The sequence below is a fragment of the Tachypleus tridentatus genome, chromosome 10, assembly GCF_004210375.1.
Source record: "Tachypleus tridentatus isolate NWPU-2018 chromosome 10, ASM421037v1, whole genome shotgun sequence".
In the NCBI taxonomy this organism is placed as follows: Eukaryota; Metazoa; Arthropoda; class Merostomata; order Xiphosura; family Limulidae; genus Tachypleus; species Tachypleus tridentatus.
In genome coordinates, this window is record NC_134834.1 from 34,713,880 (window position 1) to 34,733,807 (window position 19,928).

At 34.3% G+C, this 19,928-nt stretch overlaps 2 protein-coding genes across 19 annotated transcripts in view; one reads left to right on the forward strand and one right to left on the reverse strand.

The window, feature by feature from the left end:
- The first annotated feature begins 253 nt into the window (after positions 1-253).
- Positions 254-2,053, forward strand: LOC143229041 (uncharacterized). Of its 2 annotated transcripts, none has more exons than XM_076460733.1 (3): positions 254-392; positions 1,059-1,256; positions 1,876-2,053. In XM_076460733.1, the coding sequence occupies exons 2-3, from the start codon at positions 1,077-1,079 to the stop codon at positions 1,939-1,941; spliced, it is 246 nt and encodes an 81-aa protein (XP_076316848.1). In that variant the 5' UTR covers positions 254-392; positions 1,059-1,076; the 3' UTR covers positions 1,942-2,053. The 2 variants fall into 2 exon arrangements, with proteins under 2 accessions (XP_076316848.1, XP_076316847.1); XM_076460732.1 differs by having other exon boundaries at positions 257-392; positions 1,056-1,256.
- Positions 1,962-19,928, reverse strand: part of LOC143229038 (E3 ubiquitin-protein ligase RNF4-like) — a 63,625-nt gene continuing 45,658 nt past the window's right edge. For 15 of the 17 annotated variants that reach the window (XM_076460727.1, XM_076460722.1, XM_076460729.1 and 12 more), the window contains one exon: positions 16,741-16,958. In XM_076460727.1, coding sequence (XP_076316842.1) covers positions 16,809-16,958 — 150 coding nt within the window. In that variant the 3' untranslated portion in view covers positions 16,741-16,808. Of the gene's footprint in view, positions 3,438-3,646; positions 7,877-16,740; positions 16,959-19,928 lie in introns of those variants that run through there. The other 2 variants (XM_076460719.1, XM_076460721.1) reach the window with 2 other exon arrangements.

The window sequence follows — 19,928 nt, forward strand, 5'->3', positions numbered from 1 at the left end:
AGTATTATATGTATTCTGAAAACTGTAACTATGTTTTCGTAATAATCTATAAATTGTTTCTCTTAACCTAATCATCGGTAGATGTTCCATTATAAAATAAAATTGAAAAATGAATCGCCTTTTTGTTTAAAAGATTCGTTACTCGTTAAAAGGCGGTAAAAAATTAGACAATGCTGACGTTATTTTCAAATGCCTTAATATTAATAGTAAAACCTCGTTATTCAGATTAACTTAACCAATAATAAATTTCAGATAATATTTATGTACGAATGAGCCGGCAGCGTAGAACGCATGCGCAGTTTTAGTATTAATGAGTATAAATATGGCACTCTAGTAGTAATGTCTACCTGTGTATATTAACAAGAGAAGAGAAATTGCTAGTACAACGTTAGGTACGTGTTGAGATATTACTTGCTGTTACTTCACAAATTTGTTATCTTCAATTATAATATAAAAAGATGTCGTTTAGTAGCAAGAATTTTTATTTTGTATTGATAACATTTTTCCACCGAAAAATATCAATACACAATAAAGATTGTTAAACCTCGCTATTGAGTAGTTTCTTTAAACAGCTTTATTTTTTGTGATTTATATGATGACTAAATGGCTTAGAACCTGTTGTTATTAGTACATAATTGGAACTCAAAAGAAAGTTAATATTTTATGTTTTGTAGTCAACGGAGATGCTATATGTACGTTCCTTTTCTTTGTATAATGAACTACATAATGCCAGAAACTTTTGCTGTTCTATAGTCACTTTTGGAGTATAACTTGTATCATACGATTATTACAAGATATTCTCTTGTCCTGCGATTATGTAAATATTTCTTTCTATCCTGTGATTAATTGGAGATGGAACCTCTTTGTACTTTTAGTACTATACTATGTATTAGTTACTTAGTTTTAAATATATCCAGGTTTTATAGTTTTAGTCTTTGTTAGAGAAACAGCCGCGCTGTGATTTTAATTTAGCTCGTACTTTGTTTCTTCGTTGTTGTTTTTTCATATTAGATTACCATTTTTAATCACGTTTGTTTGTACTCATTTGGTTAAAGTAGGTAAAGAATTTATGGGACATGGAACATCAGATTTGTCGACCCTACTTGCTTCTTGTCTACTTTCTGATCTTTGCACTACTAACCAATGATGCTGAAGGACAGATTACGTTCTCCAAAAGCTGGCAGGCAGGAAAGAGATCGGAAGACTGTTCTTTAACAGGTCTTCACTCGCTTATGAAAATTCACGATTTTCTAGAGGTGTGTGCTTTTCATTAATTCCATTTGAGCAATGAAGCAAATGCATCTGTAAGAAATACCCATAAGTCATGATACAACAATATAGAATTTTAGTTTGTCCTGGAATTGACTTAGCTAATTTCCAGAAAAAGCAAACACTGGACCAGCTCAAATTCTACGAAATAAATATCTTCAGATTATGTGGCAATTCTCATCATCTGAGCCACAAATTGATATTTCCAAATTTCAAACCTACAAATAAAGCCTCCTAAAGATCAAAACCATTATCAAAATATGTGCAATTTTTACAAAGATTATATTTTTCCCACTGGCACAGTGCAAGTGTGCGGACTAACAACTCTAAAATCCTGGTCTCGATATTTGTGGTGGGCAGAGTACAGATAGCCCATTGTGTTGCTTTGTGTTTAAGTTGATACAAACAAATGATGCAAAAGTTAAAAGCTTGACATTTTATCTTATATCAATTTAACAAAAGTACATGGATGTTGATTTTGTTTTTTTTAACAATAAAACAGCAATAATTATCCCTATTTAACTAAATAAACCAATGTTTTTGCACGAAACATAATGAGTCTTTGGATATTTTTTACTTCAATGAAAGTTTTCTTGTATACCCCAGAAAGAAACTGCAGAGTTAGCCAAATGTAGACTTGCTAAAGAAGACCCCTTTTCTCCGATGAATTGATTCTGACTACCAGAGGATGATATTTGATATAACTTTAATATATTGAAATGGATATGTTAAACACCATAAATGTGTTTTAAAGTACAAAGCTAAATAAAGTGCATAGAAAAACTTTGAGTGTCTTGAGTTTGTATAATTCCTCAAAATGCCTATAACTATAAAAACAAACATATAATTAAAATAGTTGCTTTATCCATCTCATTATCGTATGAATATGAACACTATGGAATTTTGGTCTAACTACAAAGAGCTACTTTTTCTCACACAAGTTTATAAACAGGTGAATGTTAACATTACGATGTTTCTCCAGTTGAAGTTCAAAATTTTCCCTGGCAACTTAGAAAAACTGAAGCTAATTTTGTTAAAATTTTAAATTATATTTCTGAGTGTATGCACACGAGTTTTGAAAGCTGAAATATATTAACAGATATGTATACTCTCTTTTTTAAAGGTAGCATTAAAACATGCAAATTTAAAAAGATAACATATATAAAGTAGATTTTGACCACCTTTAAAACTACAAGCCATTTGTTTGTATCCAAACAAAGGCAAAGAAAAAATAGAGAGCTTAAGATGTTTTCTTTATGCCGTTGTTGTTTGGTTCGCAGATAACCCTTGCCGTACCTAATTTAGTAGTGTAAGACTAGAGAGAAGGCAGCTAGTTATCACTACCCACTGCCAACTCTTTGGGCTACTCTTTTTACCAACAAATAGTGGGATTGATGGTCACATTATAATGCCCCCACGGCTGAAAGGGCGAGCATGTTTGGTATGACAAGGATTTGAATTCGCGGCCCTCGGATTACAAGTCGAGTGCCTTAACCACTTGGCCATGCCGGGCTGAGATGTTTGGTGATCTGGGAGGACCTCTTTTTCACATCATGAAGTGGGCCTCAACTCCATAATAAAGTAGTAGTGTAAAATACACAATACACACATTAACAAAGAGATGAAAAAAAAAAGTGGAACTATTATTACAAAGACTAGGAAACCTGTTTCAGCAGTGTTATGGTTTCAGTCCTACAAAACTTTCCCACAAAGTCTCTTGTATTGTAAAATATAGTATTTTTTGTATTTCTCTTTTTAATGTCCCTCTTGTATTTAGACACAATACAAATGCAGAAAAGGAAATTAAAAATTTAAATTCCCCACTCAAGAGACTTTATGGGAAAATATCGTCTCAGAAGACCTTTATAGAGAAATACTGCATTATTTTATTACCACATTTAAAATTTCTTTATTTAAATACATAAAATAGCATAAGAACAAAAATATAAATAATGCAATATTTTTCCATAAAAGTAATTTCGATCACCGCGTGAACAAAAAATCAGTCTAACTTATATATAAAATGGAAAATTATATAAAAAAGAAAGAAAATGCAATCTGTTACCTAGAGACCTAACACATCTTTTTCTTTGCTGTACCTTCTGAGGTGGTCTGCAGTTTCACCTACCTCAGGCTCATTAGCACAGTTTTTCGAAGAAGTCTTCTACCTGGCAATGCACAATGGTTTGGTTTTTATATAGAAACTGTAATTTAGAATAGATGGATTACGCACAATTAACCTGAGCCTGACTTTTATACCCAAATACCAATCTTCTGTAAGATTTATAAATGTTGACGAAATTTTCAGCTGAAACACCACCTTTGTGGGGTTGGTTCTTTTAAATTATTTGGTGAAAATAATGCCAAATACAGTTCATTTAACTACAGAAAATTAGTTTATTTCGTTCTTAGTGTTAGTTACAGGTTGCTGTCACATTTTGTACACAGTTGTACACATAAGTTTACAAATAAAGTTTAAATAGAAATACCTCACAAATGGTACTACAACTAACGTACGTACCCATTTAAATAAATTTAGATGTATAATTTAACAGTTACTCGCAGTACCCAATATTAAAAGCTTCACAGGATTACTGGTAGTTTATCAATTCACAGGTCTACTCATTCTAACATTTGATGTCTCAATGATAAGTGTTCTAGAACTATTTTAATATTTTGCACTCTCTAGCTAACATCTAAATTGAAACACTGAAAATATATCTTATAACACTGTTCCTTTTCTGAAATGTGAAGCCCCATGAATAATCCTATAAATAAAACACTATACTAACCTATCCATTCATCAACTTTTTATGTTTGCTTTTGAATTTCATATTGTAAGACTAGTGGGAAGACAACTAGTCATCACCACCCACTGCTAACTCTTTTACCAATGAATAGCGGGATTGACTGTAACATTATAATGCCCCGATGGCTGAAAGGGCAAGCATATTTGGTGTGATAGGGATTTGAACCTCAGACCCTCAGATTATGAGTTGAGCACCCTAACCATCTGGCCATGCTGGGCCAACTCTTTATGATGCTTTTCCCATCTGAGTCCTATGATATATAGATGAGATTGCCTCAAAAAGGTACTTACATCTAGCATTCCACCAATATATTAAGGTATGTCTAATCCCCAAAACTTAAGATAGGTCCATAATCATTACAGTCAAGAACATCAGCTGTTGTCACACAAAAATCTTCAAGAAAATTATTCCCAGTCAAAGCTGTCTGTATAGCACACTGAGAATTACACAGATTTTGGAGTAAATAAATCAAAATAATTGGCAATTATGTACTTAAACCAGGCTTTAGAAATGCATCATTTAAGTCTTTTACAAAAAATACAAAAATTATACAAAGGAATATTAAGCAAATTTCTAGCCCATGAAGTAGAAGAACAAAACAAAGTGAATCTTGTGTGATCATTCAAAGGATTTATGATTAAGGTAACTCAAAGTAAATTGTAGATGGTTAAATTATGGCTAAAAAAAAGAATGCTAAAGTCCATTCACTAGTATTAGCTGTCACAGTTTGGCAGAAGAACTAAGTGAAAGAACAGAAAAAGACAACTCTTCCCCAGTTAGTCTTTAAGATGCTTTTTATGCAAAAACTGTGTTGTTTTCAACGAAAGGGTTTGCAATCTATGCAGTATAATCCTTACCAAGGCATATTTAACAGTGGAGACAAAAATGTAAATATGTAGTAGGCAAATCCAAACACTCTCCAGTTAGATACTGTGTCACTACATTTTATCATGCAAGTTTTCATTTTATTTTAAAGACTGTCTTGAAACTTGGTGATAATGAACCCAGTCTTTATTCACAAGAAACACCTCTAGTGTTTTAAACACCTCAAGCAGTTTTAAAGAAGGAACTTAATGGAGGTGAATCTGATGAACTTTTATTGATTCTTATGATTCGTACTCAGGTGGTTTCAAATACTCCAACCCAAGTGTTGTTTGTAATATGGATTCAGAAGACAATGTGACTGATTTAAGTAGCTTTAGTGGAAATAACAGTATGGATCTAAAGTTCTATGCAGAATCAAATTTATTGGCCAAAATGATCATTCATTTTCAGGCATGCTTTTCAACATTTTCAAGGATAACCAGAACCAGCTATTGCTTAGAAGCATTCAATTTGGTTATTAGTCTAGACATTAAATCTTTTGTTGTTGTTTGTTTGTTTGTTTTTTGAATTTCGCACAAAGCTACTCGAGGGCTATCTGTGCTAGCCGTCCCAAATTTAGCAGTGTAAGACTAGAGGGAAGGCAGCTAGTCATCACCACCCACCGCCAACTCTTGGGCTACTCTTTTACCAATGAATAGTGGGATTGACCGTCACATTATAATGCCTCAACGGCTGAAATGGCGAGCATGTTTGGCTCGACGAGGATGTGAACCCGCGACCCTCAGATTACAAGTTGCACGCCTTAACACGCTTGGCCATGCCAGGCCCCTTTTGTTGTTGAACAAACTACTACTGGGAATGGATTCAAATACAAGATTGAACATCTCTACAGGAAAAATAAAATTAACATTTTGAAACATAAGGATATTTGGAATACAGTACCTGGAAGAGCCATTTTAATGCCACCATGCAAACTGCAGTATCAACATTTTGGGTTTTTAGTGAATCATGGTAGGTGTTTAATGCACTATTGTAACATGTAAAACAAGGTGGCTTGCAAGATATTAAAGAGCAACTAGCATTGTAAAATAACTCTTTACTCCATATGGGTTCTGCAAGAACATTCACCAACTAATAAAGCAAGGGAGGTGTTATTTGTAGTTTTTGTCTTAAAAAGGGAAACAACTATTAATTAACATGTTCCTAAGAAAAATAAGGCAGATATTCTATCAACCATAAAGTTTAATGATTGTTAGGAAATACAGCTATTAATGCAAAATTCTGGTTCCTGATCCTTTTATCGACCTAACAGCAGTAAATACACTTGTCTTGTATCTCTCAATTTATCTTAATCAGAACAAGTCAATCATTAATCAATGAAATACCATTTGGCAAACACTAATAGATGAGCAAATAGCAAAAGGATTTACACAACCAAAGATAGCCAGTCAGCCAGTAATAAAAGTTTGCAAGAAATTAGTTAGGAGCCACAATACAAAATCCATTTTAGGGTCATAAGAATGATATAATTCATGTTAAATAATAAAGGACAAGAAAATGTAAATGTGATGCTTTGAATACAAACAATATATATCATATAACTTACAAGGAGTTCAAGAATAATTTACTGATTTTAACACAACAGAGCATTAACTCCACTAAAATGAAATAACTTTTATGACATTTTATAAAAATGCAGTTAACAGCAGCACAAAACATTCTGGGAATAAAATACACAGCACAATGCAAATAAAAATATGAAAATGTTAAATTTTTTCCTCTACTTTTGTGCATACTTTGCACCATGTAGAGCAACAATTTTGGAGTTGTTTTAGTAGTCAGTTAGCATACATTTTGATATTCAGCAATGTTACATCTACACTTCACTGACATATGTTAATATATATGGTGCCAATGCTCACTTGAGATGCCAGCAATTAGTAAGGATGACAGTGCATAATGGCTATAAGCAACTTGCAGCCTTGTAAAGCAATCTCTGTTGATTTTTTTTGTCCAAAGACAAAAACATGCCAAAGACAGAAGACATTTACTTAGCTATAGGTGAGTAACGTGCTAAGTAATGGTAAAGACACCATTCATTGTTTTGTAACTCTGTAATCTGTGAAAAACAATTAGATCTATGTGCACTGTATTCATGATGTCATATCTGCACTGTGTGTTTGTAAACAAATAGCAATGCTTCAAGAATATTTTCCCAAGTTTTTCTAAATTCTGGACACAAATAACAGTGTTTTGCTTGAATACTAGGTAGAATTACAGAACTGTTTCTAATGCTATTCATAGCTTTATAACTCAGTAAACGTCAAATCTGCATGTGATCTCTTCACCTTCATTTTGGTCCACTATGGGCAGCAAATTCAGCTGCCCAATTTTTTGATGTACAATTGAATGTGATGTGAAATGCAGGTGAAACAGAAACATTGTGACCCTTACTGAAAATCTACTTGCACACAGGATAAAAAACGTTGCAAAGTTGGGAGTTGCACATAGGGTAATAAAAACGTTTTTACAGTATCTTATAAGCAAGAGTGCCATTACACTATGATGAAATGAAGAATTTCAAAATGAGTGCTAGAAACAAAAAATCTTCATCCTTTACAGTCCTCTAAGCATACTTCATTATTTTTCAACTTTAGTTTACTAACAGCAGTATATTTGGTTGTAGTATAATGGCAAATAAGAAATCAGATAAATCACAGTCCTGTTTACTTGCTTTAATTAAGCAACAAGAGAAACAAACGTACTTGGTTATCTCACATTTTCTATCCAAGTATCATACTTTGGCTATAGCATAAAACTCCTCTAGCATGTATCTCAAGATGGCTGGTATGGGTATTAAAACTTTTATTAAAACAAGTCATCTTCAGGTTAACAAAGAGAGTTTACAACTGGTTGGTTGATTGGTTTGGTGTTTTACGGCACAAAGCAACTAGGATATCTGTGCCAAACATCTGGTAAAAAGTTAAAATTAAAGTAAAATTTTTAAAATCCACAAAAAAAAATTAATGTAAAACAAGTCAAAGTTTAATTTTTGAATTAAAAACACAAATAGTATTAAATACAATTTTTACATCTAGTCTACAGCAGTAAGAGAAAAACTACAGTAATACAAGTTGTGAAGGATTTTCCGTAGCATAATTGTAATTATCATAACTTGCCAGGATGACCAATGGGTAAGTTCAAATATCAACGTTAGTCACCTGAAGTTGGCCTTTACAGTCCTGGTTTTGAGTTAATTGATGTAATGGCCATTATCAGAAAGTAAATTTATACAAGTTTTAAAAGATTTGTAGCAAAATTCTAATCACTGTAACTCGCCAGGATGACTAACAGCAGTGTTAGTCACCTGAAGTTGGCCTTTTCAGTCCTAGTTTCAAGTTGTTTGACGTTACAGTCATTTTCTAATTTCAAATCGAGCTAGACATACTTTGATTCCTAAAGGGAAATCACATTAAAAAGGTCTAATGTATAAATTAAAAACCTTAAATAGCATTAAAACATCACCATCACTGTCTAACGTTAAGAATAAACCTTGGGACAAAACATGTTTAAAATGGTGCCATTGTTGAGAGTTGTAACGAAGGCAAGACAGTAAAATGTGGCTTACTGTGACCTTAGTGTTACACAGACAACACATTGGAGCATTAGTCCCAGATAAAAGAAAACGATGGGATAAAAAACTGTAACCAATGCGTAGTCTAGTAAAAACAACTTCCTCTTTCCGATCCCTATGGAAGCAAGATGGCCAAAGTCTAATAGAGGGTTTTATTTGGAAAAGCTTGTTTTCATGTTGCTCACTCCAAGTCCACTGCTAGCTAGAATGGAGCCGAGACTTGAATACCAGGACCATAGTCCATGTATGGAACAGGCACAGCAGTGATAGTGCCAGAGCACTAGGTGCTGGCAAGCTTGTTCCTGCAAATATCAACGTGGCCTGTTATCCAGAGAAACTGGATGAAAATATAAGTTAGAGAGAAATGGGCCAGTCAGATTTGAATATCGGCAAGAACAGGGTGTGAACTAACGTGAAGCAATTCCAGGGCCAGTAGAGAACTAAGCGAGTCAGGGCAAGAGAAATGGCATACAGTTCAGCAGTGAACACAGAAGCTGTAGAGTGGATACTGCATGCAACCACCAAACCACAACAAACCATGGCAGAGCCCACACAGTCACCTCACCTCAAACCATCTGTACAAATAGGAATGAAAGGATGGTTGAAATGATGTTCAACAAATAAAAGGCAGTATTTCCAATTGGGAGTGTCTACTTTTCTCAGATGACTTAAAGATAGGTCACATTTGGGGACTGTAAGAAGCCATAGTGAGATGGTCCGACCAGTGGATGCTATCCAAGGACAGACCCAATTCATCCATTTATTTGACACCCTGGCCATAAAAGTGGCCTTTCTCAGGGGTTATTTAACTTTAATAAATAAAAACTTAAATTTATTGCTTATAAGCATTCAGCTAAATCCAATTAGTTTATCTTAATAAATCCTTTTCTTTGGCTTTTAAACAGGAGCAGACATACACAGCCTGCATCTCCCTGCTTATGCCTCCTTGACCATCACCACAAGTACTTCTCACTAGCACTCTAATCAACTCATTGATGATCTTTTTCAACTCCACTTCTTGAGATTTTTCTCCAAGCTTTCTGAGACCTCTTTGCAGCTTTTATTGAAATACCACTCACAGACCTCAAACAGACTATTCAGAGTAATAAATATCATTACTAACCCCTGGACCTCTTATAACATCTCGAAAAGCCATTTGCCATCTATCCATAAGCTGTGTGTGGAGTGAAGAATTGGTTGGTTGAGTTGGTGTTTTATGGCATAAAGCAGCTAGGCTATCTCTGCCAAACATCCAGTAAAAAGGTAAAAATAAAGTAAATTCAGTGAAATTCATAAAAGGAAATTAAGGTGAAACAAAACAAAGTTTAAAAAAACACAATTTTAAAACCAATGCTAAGAGAAAAACTACAGTAATAAAAGTTGTAAAGGAATTTCTATAGCATAATTGTAATTATCATAACTCACCAGGAAAATTAACAGGTAAGTACAAAAATCACAGTTAGTCACCTGAAGTTGGCAGAGTGAAGAGAAACAGAAGTTTCTGTACACCCCTAATTAACTTTTGTTCCCCTTCGGGGAACTAAAGATAATTTAACCTAAATACCTACGAAGCAACTGCTACATTTTTTGCAATAAAAACACTCTACTGGACACCACTGCTTTACATAAACATTTATGTTACCCATGTTTTAGGAAATATTGGATTGAGCAATGTAACAAAAGCTTACATAAAATAAATTATTTATACAGCTTTATAAATGTTAAATAAATCTCTTAAAATCATTTTAACTTCATTTTATAAACAGCTATCTCACTAGTTGCATATAAACTTACTAGGATATCTAGAAAAGACAGATGAAGACCAATCCACCAATACCAAAATGTTATTGACAATAGGTTGTACCTTACCCATAAGAAGTTGAGAGACAGAAAGTCCTTCAGTAGCTTAACACTCCTACGAAAAGTGGGGCCTAATAGGCCCCAGAGCAACTTGAAAGGTTATTAATATTAGGCTAATAATTTTGTATTTAAATGAAATTGCCATTTAAATCCATTAATGAATGGATTAACGAGATTCCCACTGTCCCTATCTACTATCTAGCGAAACCACAGGCTTGGAGAAATCAGGACTAGAAACGTCTTTTCGTAGGAGTGTTAAGAAAGAGAAAACCTTTTCTCCAATCAACTGTATAACAGCACCTCTATTACAGTGTTGAAATTGATGTTGAGAAAGTCTGCAGGATGTTTCATGGTTCTCTTATATTACTACAGATAAATACAGAATTTTGAAGCAAAAAAGTAAATTTTACACCATTGTATTTTCACTATTTCTTAGTTTGTTGAATAGCCTTTTAACAGTATGCTCTTGGAATACACCTTGAAAGTCATTCAAAAATCATTATGTTCAGAAATATACAAGGTGTCCCAAAAACATGTATACACACTTTGAATGATTATAACTCACTCAAACGTTCTTTTTTTACAGGTGTAACAAATTTGAAGTAATGGCAGAAGCAAGACTAAGCTTTCAGAAAAGGACATTTATCTTAAAGTGCTATTGGAAGTGCAAAGACAGTTTAGAAGGGGGTTTCAAACAGATTCACCAACACGACTCACCACTGCTCGCATCAGAGATAAGTTTGAAACAAATGGAACTGTTCAAGATGTCCATAAAGGGTGTTCTGGAAGACTGCGGTCGTCCACCAGTCCCACATGAGAAGCAGAGCTGTTGGAAAGTCTCCACTGATCTTGAAGAAAATCTGTTTGGCAAACAGACTGTGAGACAGGAATCCCAAAATTAAGCATTCCTCGCATATTGAAGTGCGTTCGTTGTAAAAGTTTTATTCCGACATTAGTCCATGCCCTCAATGAAGGTGATCCTGACCAGAGAGTTGAATTTTTTTGAGTGGTACCTGGCAAAATCTATAGAGGATGCACAGTTTACAAACAAGATTGTCTGGAGCGATGACGCCACATTTAAGTTAAATGGCTCAGTTAATCACCACAATTGCACCTACTGGGCACCTCAGAACCAGCATGTTATAGTTGAACACTACGTAAACTTACCAGGGGTTACAGTGTGGTGTGAATTATTGGTGTTGGGTGTAACTGGACCATTCTTTTTCAAAAACACAGTCATTGGTCTTGTTTATCTGAACTTGCTGCAAGAATCTATCATGCCATGCATTCAAGAGCAACTTGAAGATGAGGAGTTTTATTTCCAGCAAAATGGAGCACCTCCTCACTACCATCATAATGTGAGGGCCTATCTTGATGAAATTTGCCGAACAGATGGATTGGGTGAAGAGGTAGCACTGAATTTCCCTAACATTCAACCATACCTCACATCTCTGGACTTTTTTTTTTAATAAGGATATATCAAATATAAGGTTTATAGCATAAAATCTGCAACAATCAATGAGCCGAGAGCAGCAATTGATAGAGAATGCATTCAAATACCATATGAAATGATTTTGATGATTTGCAATTCCATCTGGTCGTGTTATCAGCAGTGCCTGAATCAGAATGCTCATTAGTTCGAACACCTGCAATAACAAAAAATTCTACACTTGTCTTCTTAAACTTGGATTATAAAACCCAGATATGTCTTAATAAACATTGTATTTATAACCATTCAAAGTGTGTAAACAATTTTTTGGGACAGCCTGTATTAAATTAGCCCAAATTATTGATGTAAAGCTTTATTTCATTTACTTGCTTCACATATGTAGTTGTTACTCATCAACAAGTCACCTCAAAACCCTTACCCTTCCAACGTCCTGGATTTCCCCATGCTCAAAAACAAATATTAGGCACTCTGACTTGAAAAAACAGGCAAAACTGGGCATCAAATTAATCTTTGGTTTTATGAAAATACTGGCTAGACAGAGCATTATAAGCTGTGTGATGTATATGTATAACACTTGGAAATTCATGCACTTTCACAACTCAGCAAACAAATGTGGATAACTTCAGGTTTGGCAGAATGATAAAGGAAAAAAAACAGTTTCACAAACCTAAATGTACAATGCCCACAATATCTACAGACAACCCCGTGCCTGTTGACAGTACATTAGCAGCCTCAAAAACTGTAGTATCTAGACATTCCATTGGCAGCTTCATTTAAGACAGAATTCCAAGATGATGTTCCTGTAAGTCAGTTGAAAAATTGATTATATCTGCCAGCTGCTTGATTGTGAAAACTTTGTTTGTTGATGATGCTGAATGAGAAATTATGAAAATTCCTTTGTCTGATAATTCAATTTACTGAAGAATAGCAGATATGTCAGCTAATATTGAGAAGCATTTTTCCAAATGTATGATGAATTTTAAATTTGCCATTCAAGTTGATGAATCAAGTGACATTAGTAGAAAAGCACAGTTGTTTGCTTATGTCAGATTAATTTCCTGTGACAAAATAATCATGCACCTTCTATGTTGCAAGAAACTTGAAAAACATACCAGAGAACAAGATATTTTCCAAACTATGTCTAAGTATTTGGAAAATTTTTAGATTTCATGGGATTCTTATGTTGGAATTTGTACGTAATGTGAGAGGTTTGGTGCCACTCATCCAACAGAAAAATACAGATATAATACCAACTCACTGTTTTTTACATAGAGAAGCATTAATCAGCAAGACCCTTGTAGCTGATCTGAAGTTGGTTCCAGATCAGACTGTGCACACTGTGAACATCATCAAAGCAAAACCACTAAAGGTGCAGTTATTTGCTCAACTTTGCGAAGACATGGAATAAGAACACCAGTGCCTAATTCTGCAATCAGGGTTCACTGGCTATCTTTCAGAAAAGTTGTAAATCAGGTGTTGGAACTGAAAAGCAAGTTAAGAGCATTTTAAGAACAAGGGAATCCATTGAACCACCATCTGGATGAGAATGACTGGTGTGCAAAGCTGGCATATTTGGCCGATATTTTTTTCCCAGTTGAATGTACTCAATGCCAGTATGCAAGGCTGTGATGACAATATCCTCACCACTACAGACAAACTACCTGGATTTAAAAAAAAATTTCAGCTCTGACTTGGAAGAGCAATGCAACATGACCTCAAAATGTTCCCACTGGTAAAAAATTTTAAAATGAGCAATGAATTGTATGACCTCATACAGGAATATCTTGCAACACTAGTAGAAAAGATTAATCAGTACTTCCCATCAACTGGGTTAGAGATCCCTTTGTGAATTCCAATTGTTCAGATCTGACATTAGATGAGAAAGAGGAAATGGCATGCATTTCGAGTGATTGCACTTTGAAAATGAAACATGGGAGTATTCAACTGGACTCTTTTTGGATATACAACCAGATACAATATCTACACATCTCTTCAAGAGATTATCCATTCTTCTACAGTTCTCCACGACACACTGTTGTGAACAGGGATTTTCAGCTCTGACAAATATCAAAGACCAGAAAAGAAAAAGGCTTATTTGTGTTGATGAGGAGATGAGAGTTTGTTAGTCTCAGATTAGACCTAATATAAATGAGATAACTGCACAAAAACAAGCTTACACTTCTCATTGAAACTATGTATTTTGTGAATGAATCACGTTTTTATGTAGTTGCACTGTTTTATACTTTCTGGATGTCTCACAATCATATTAAAATGTAGTTGTGTTCTATGTTATGAATATAGCATTGCTAGGAGTTGAGGTTTTGTTTTTGAAGGTATTTTTTAATCAATAAAAATATGGTGTGGTGTGAGCAAATTTTCATTCCAAAAGTACATCCCAGAGGAAAAAAAGTTTGGGAATCACTACTGTAAGTGCACAATATCTTAGTGATGGAACCATAGATGCATGATTTATATAAGCTGGTTGATTTAGTGTTTCATGGCACAAAGCAGCTAGGCTATCCTGCACCATTTATAAAAGTAGATTCAAAGAAAAAAATCAGGAGCAAGGCTTGTTAGTTCCATCTCCTCTGTATAATTTGGTCTTTCCTGCACCTGCTCAATCTCAGTTTATTGCAGTTGGTTGCAAAGATGCCCAGAAGACAGTACAAGGTTACCTTACCATAGCTAAACAAGCAAGGAAAGCTGAAGCACTGTGGATAATGAAAGTTGCTGGTAACAACTTTATTCTTTCCAACTGATAGTCTATATAAATTATGCACATGATATCATGCACTGGGTCAGCACTGTTTATTCTGCCATACTGAATATAAAACAAACTAGAGAACTTAGCAGTTAAATGCTTAGAACTGAATTGTGTGATAATACTAATTGATTGTGTTACTGTTGATAGTACAAAACCACGGATCTGACCTTTGATCATCTTTGTTGTCGTCTCTATGTGAAATATGGCTACTACATAAGAGCAACACTTTCCCAGTTCTGCTATACACATGCAATGCTAGGGTAGACATTGTGTGGGACAACTTCAGACCAGATAATTTGAAGGAGTAAACATGAGAAGAGAGTGGGAAATATTTCCTTCAATGAGTAGAGACAAAAAAATACAATAAAACAAACTTGGGGAGTTCTTGTTGAGAGCCACCAACAACAAAGGAGTTACTTGCATTTTTTAGCAAAGAAAACAACAGACAAGCAAGCAATTAGCACACTGTATGAAGATTTTGTGCATCATCAACCAAGAAACACAGAAGGACTCACCCCTTTGACACATAAAGCAGACAACCAAATGATGGTCAACATTGCCAAAGTGGCCCAGCAGTATAAAACTATCTGAAAGTTTCAATATGAAAGTCCTGATGTGACAGTCCCTTGCTTTGTTGTCAGAGGTAAGAGTATTACATAAGACACCTGGAACATTTATCTTGAAGTCATGGGATAATTCACTGTACTGATGAGACAAACACACCTGTCAGATGTGGATTTATCACTCTGTTATATGGCCAAACAAGTTTAAGATATCATGTAAGTGAAATTTGATAGAACGTGTTTGCATAAAAATGCCAAGAAGTGAAAAAGATTTCACTGGAACAAGATGCTCTTCTTCAGCATGTAAGGAGAGCTGCATAACAGGTTAAACATTACTGGAACCAGTCCACTGAGCCCCTAAGTGAGCTTCCAGGACTGGAAAGGTGGAGCTGAGCAGGTACTGATGAAGGAAAGTGGGAAATTCTTTGAAGCAATCCCCCTGAGGCAGGAAAAATATACAGTGAACATTTGCACTGCAATTGCACAAACAGCTGCAAAACAAACTGCAAGTGAGTGAGAGCTGCATTGGTCTTCACAGTCATTTGCAAGTCTGGTGACTCTTGTTAATGCAAATGTGAAATGAAAATCATAGCAAAAAATACAGAATTGTTATATTAAAACATTACTTTCAGTTGCTCAGTTTTACATCAACAATCTATGTAAAAACATAGAAAGTAAATTATCAAGTAATACAATTAATTTTTTGTTTATTTGCTATTATAGTAAATTGCATAATACCACATTGCCAAGTTTACTAATTAAAAATTATCTAAAATATTAAATATAACATGTATGATTTTTATTATTACATTTTCTACATCATACTCATAATGTTCACAGATTACTTGTATTAGTCTAGTAGATAGGGGAAACAATTGTGCACTTTGTGGTAAAAGTATAAAAATTGGTACACGTGTACACCATGCCAAATAAAGTAGATTTAGACATTAAGTTGTTTGTGCTCTTTTCTAAAATATCATCTTTAGATGGCTATACATGATCACCATCTCCATAAAAAATGGATATGATGGTATGGCACATTCATCAATGCTTCTTTTGAACTCAGTGACCATGAAACCCTACATGTAGACACCTATATGAAAGCTCTATACCTCTCTTAGTTTCCAACATATGTTGCATTATTCTGAAAATTCTTCCATTTTGAAATACAAAAGCAAAATCTGGGATGTAACTGTATCTAAATTTACATTCCTTGGCATGATGTATATGTATGCTGAGTTCCAGGCTTTTACAATAAAGTCCACAATTCTGTCCTTTTTATACACTTACACAATGAACTAAAACAAAATGTACTGGTTGAAATGTTTATAAATTAATTTCATAAAGTGGTTCCAGATGATTTCAGATTAAATTACTGAACCCTTTGGAAAATGAAAACAAAAAAATTGATTTCATCATAGGTGAGTAACATTTCTATATTCATGACTTGAAATTAAGCTCACAAGTGATTCATAAAAACAAGATGTCAAATTATGTGCAGTAGCTCCTATGACACAATTAGCATCATGATTAAGTTGATTAATTATGAGCCAAATAAAGTGATATTTTAATTACATTTGTTTAATTACCAATCTGTTCAAATCCACTCACATGTAAGTAATTTTCTCCATACTTAGATAAATATAGGGTGATATTGTTTGGGTGTTAACCTCTTCCGGCAGTTTGGGCAGGCATGACTATTTTGAATGGCATTGTGGATACAAGTATTACAAAAGACATGGCCACAAACAGTAGATACAAGTTGTCGCTGTGAAAACTGGATCTGAAAGAAACAATGAATAAATATATCTGTAGAAAGTAACATTATATTTAAAAGGTTACTAGCTACAATAAAAAAAAGTGATATTTTTAAGCCTTTCCAGCCTCATGGCAGCACAAGGTCATTTTTGTAAATTTCTTTAATACAAATATCACCATATCTAAAATATAAGCTCTTGAAACATAAATAATAACACTGAACATTTTATAACCTGAATATGAATTTGCTTCATTTACTTTGAAGCCAGGTTTGACACACTAATTCCACAGGCTTTACAGATTCTGTGACTCAAGATTCATTGCTAAATTTCTTTTACTCTTATTATCATAAAATATCCATACTCTGCTATGAGGTACAAGTGCTCCTCTGTAATTTGCAGAAGTTCCAGTGTACTGATTGAACTTATTTATAATTGTCAGTTACTTATACAAGACCATAGCTAAAAAAAAAACAACAACAACAAACTATTAGGGCACTCACCCATCACAGTTCCTGCATCTATGCAGAAATTAAATTTTCTTACTTTTCAACAATCATTTTTGGAAACTGAAGAACTATTTTGTGTGGATGATAGAAAAAACTGCATGTGAGGGGTGTTTATGTTTTCAAATGTAAGTATTATACAAATAATGGCAAATATTTTATACGATGAAAAGGCATTAATATTTTTAGTACTAATCTAGCAGCATTGAAATGTAGCTGAATTATCTGAAAATAGAAAAACAGTCAAAGTTAAGGTGTTTCAGCATTTCCTGCTTGACAGTTTCTGTTCAATTTTCACTTTAAGAGCATTCAAACATTCTTCTTTCTCTTACAGCTCTTCTTATGAAAGTGGCTACTGTGAGGAGGCTAAAGTTTCTTTCCTTTTAAGATTTCTCAAAGTTTTCATCAACTAATGAAAGGAGCTATTTAATGCCAGACTCAAATCTGATCTTCTAATATTTGAGGTCTTCCATTTCTAATTCAGTTTCTTCAGCCTTTCTCTTGTCACCTTTCTATGACTAATCCTCTTTAAGTCCTATACTTTTGTCAAACATTTCCTTAGTTATGTCTAATGTGGTCACTCATGACTACAAAAAAAAAAGATGACTTCTTTGTTTTTGAGACAGGGAAAGTTTTAAAAACCCTCCAAAGCATCTAGAGTTGTTTCTTGTCTGACAGTAGAAGGAAACATAATGTTCTGTTTTCTCTGAAATATATGATCTTTTGAACCAGGTGATATCAGGGATGTCATGAAACACTCTTTGTACTGTTTGAAAATAGTGCTGCAATCCCTTTCTTCCACTCTGCCCAAATTAACCAGTTTTTGGACAAAATAAAAACAGCACTGGATGATGCATTTAACAACTTGTATTCCTTATCACTAATTTATGAAGTCCTATTTAAATTAATAAGGACTTTCTTTGTAACAAAACCAGTATCAATTTTGAAAGGTTCTTTTAAAATATTTTTTGTCTGTCAAATCCAGAATTGAAAAGTGTTGTGGATCGGTTGTTTCCCAGTCATTCTGAAGTGACAAATTTTTCCTAACAAGACCAAAGATATATGTAATCAGAAAAGGCAAAACTGTTAATCACACTAGAATTCTTTGAGAAAAGGTTTGATTTCTCTAGCACATGAGAGAAAAGATTGCACTTTGGGGATGAAGATATGAGACTTAACAGCTTCATAAATACTATCATATCACTTGAATTTTGGTGGATTTATTCTGTGCACCCACATACATTTAAAATAGGGTAGCAGGGGCAAGCACTTTTGCACAACACTTTTCTCCAGCCACCTGTGGTTACAAAACTTTAGTGGAAGGTTCAAGTATCTAGTCTCACCTCTAAAGTTTTCAGCTTTCACTGGAGAATCTTTGAAAATAGAAACTTGTCAGATTTTCTTCAAATTTCCAGTCTGCTGTCTTACATCTATCTCCAAAAGCATTCTGAACATTGTGTGTGTGAACCACAAAGTCCAACATGGAACAGGTGCCCTTTATTTTTGGAGGTCTGGGTTAAGTTTAATTACTTCAGTTGATAAATTTCTTGTAATTTCCAATTTATACTGTGGCTATCCATAGACATCTGCAGTAAAATTTGAGAACCAAAGATTTTGGTAACAAAGAACAGTTTATAAAATAGATCAATTAGCAGTAGCATGTTCTAAGAACTCTGATTTGATATATCTTGTGTGGACAGTTTTTTTCATCCCAAAAGCAAGCATGAATGCCACACTGTTTCACCTTAGGGATTTCTTCAAGCTCTCATCAAACATCAAATTTATGGATTTTCTCTTTTAGTGAAGAAGTGAAATACACAGCTAATCCACATATGACTATATATGATGTCTTCTTTACGTGAAAACTTTTGAGCAATTTTACTGTCAGGGAACACCTCTCGAAAGGTTATATGATCCTTCCATTTGAATGAAATGAAACATGACAGTCAATAACTCTCCAAATCCATAACACTTATGATCTTACTTAACATACCAGAAGAAGAAAACATTTGAACTTAACACATCAGAAGAAGAAACAAATGACTGAATACTGCATGTGCATCAGAGCAGGTCCAGCAGACTGGGCAGCAGTCTGTCCAACATATTTTTACAGTAGCTGTAAGACTTTCTCAACATTTGCCCTAAAGGTTTGTCTGAAAGAGCATGTAATATAAGAAAATGAGGTACAAGTGTTACAGATGCTAAAGATGTGGTCCTTTACTTATGGAATGTTTTTCACTATTTTATTTAAATTTTTATTTGAAGGATTCATAATAAATAAAAGAATATTTTGGTGCCCGCTCACCCCACCCACTATGGAGCCCTACGAGGGGACACACTACAATGCCATACAAGGATACTGCAGCAACGCCAGGGTTTCTGAGCACTATACCAAAAACCAGCAACAGATACAATATCCACAACACCTGCTGAGAACATCCAACACTGGTACTTGGTTAACCCTACCCCAATTGAACCAGCTGATTGACC

Coding starts and splice junctions, on each gene's coding strand:
- LOC143229041 (XM_076460733.1), top strand. CDS start 1,077: ATGGAACATCAGATTTGTCGACCCTACTTGCTTCTTGTCTACTTTCTG. Junction 1,257..1,875: donor AAATTCACGATTTTCTAGAG/GTGTGTGCTTTT, acceptor TGTATACCCCAG/AAAGAAACTGCAGAGTTAGC.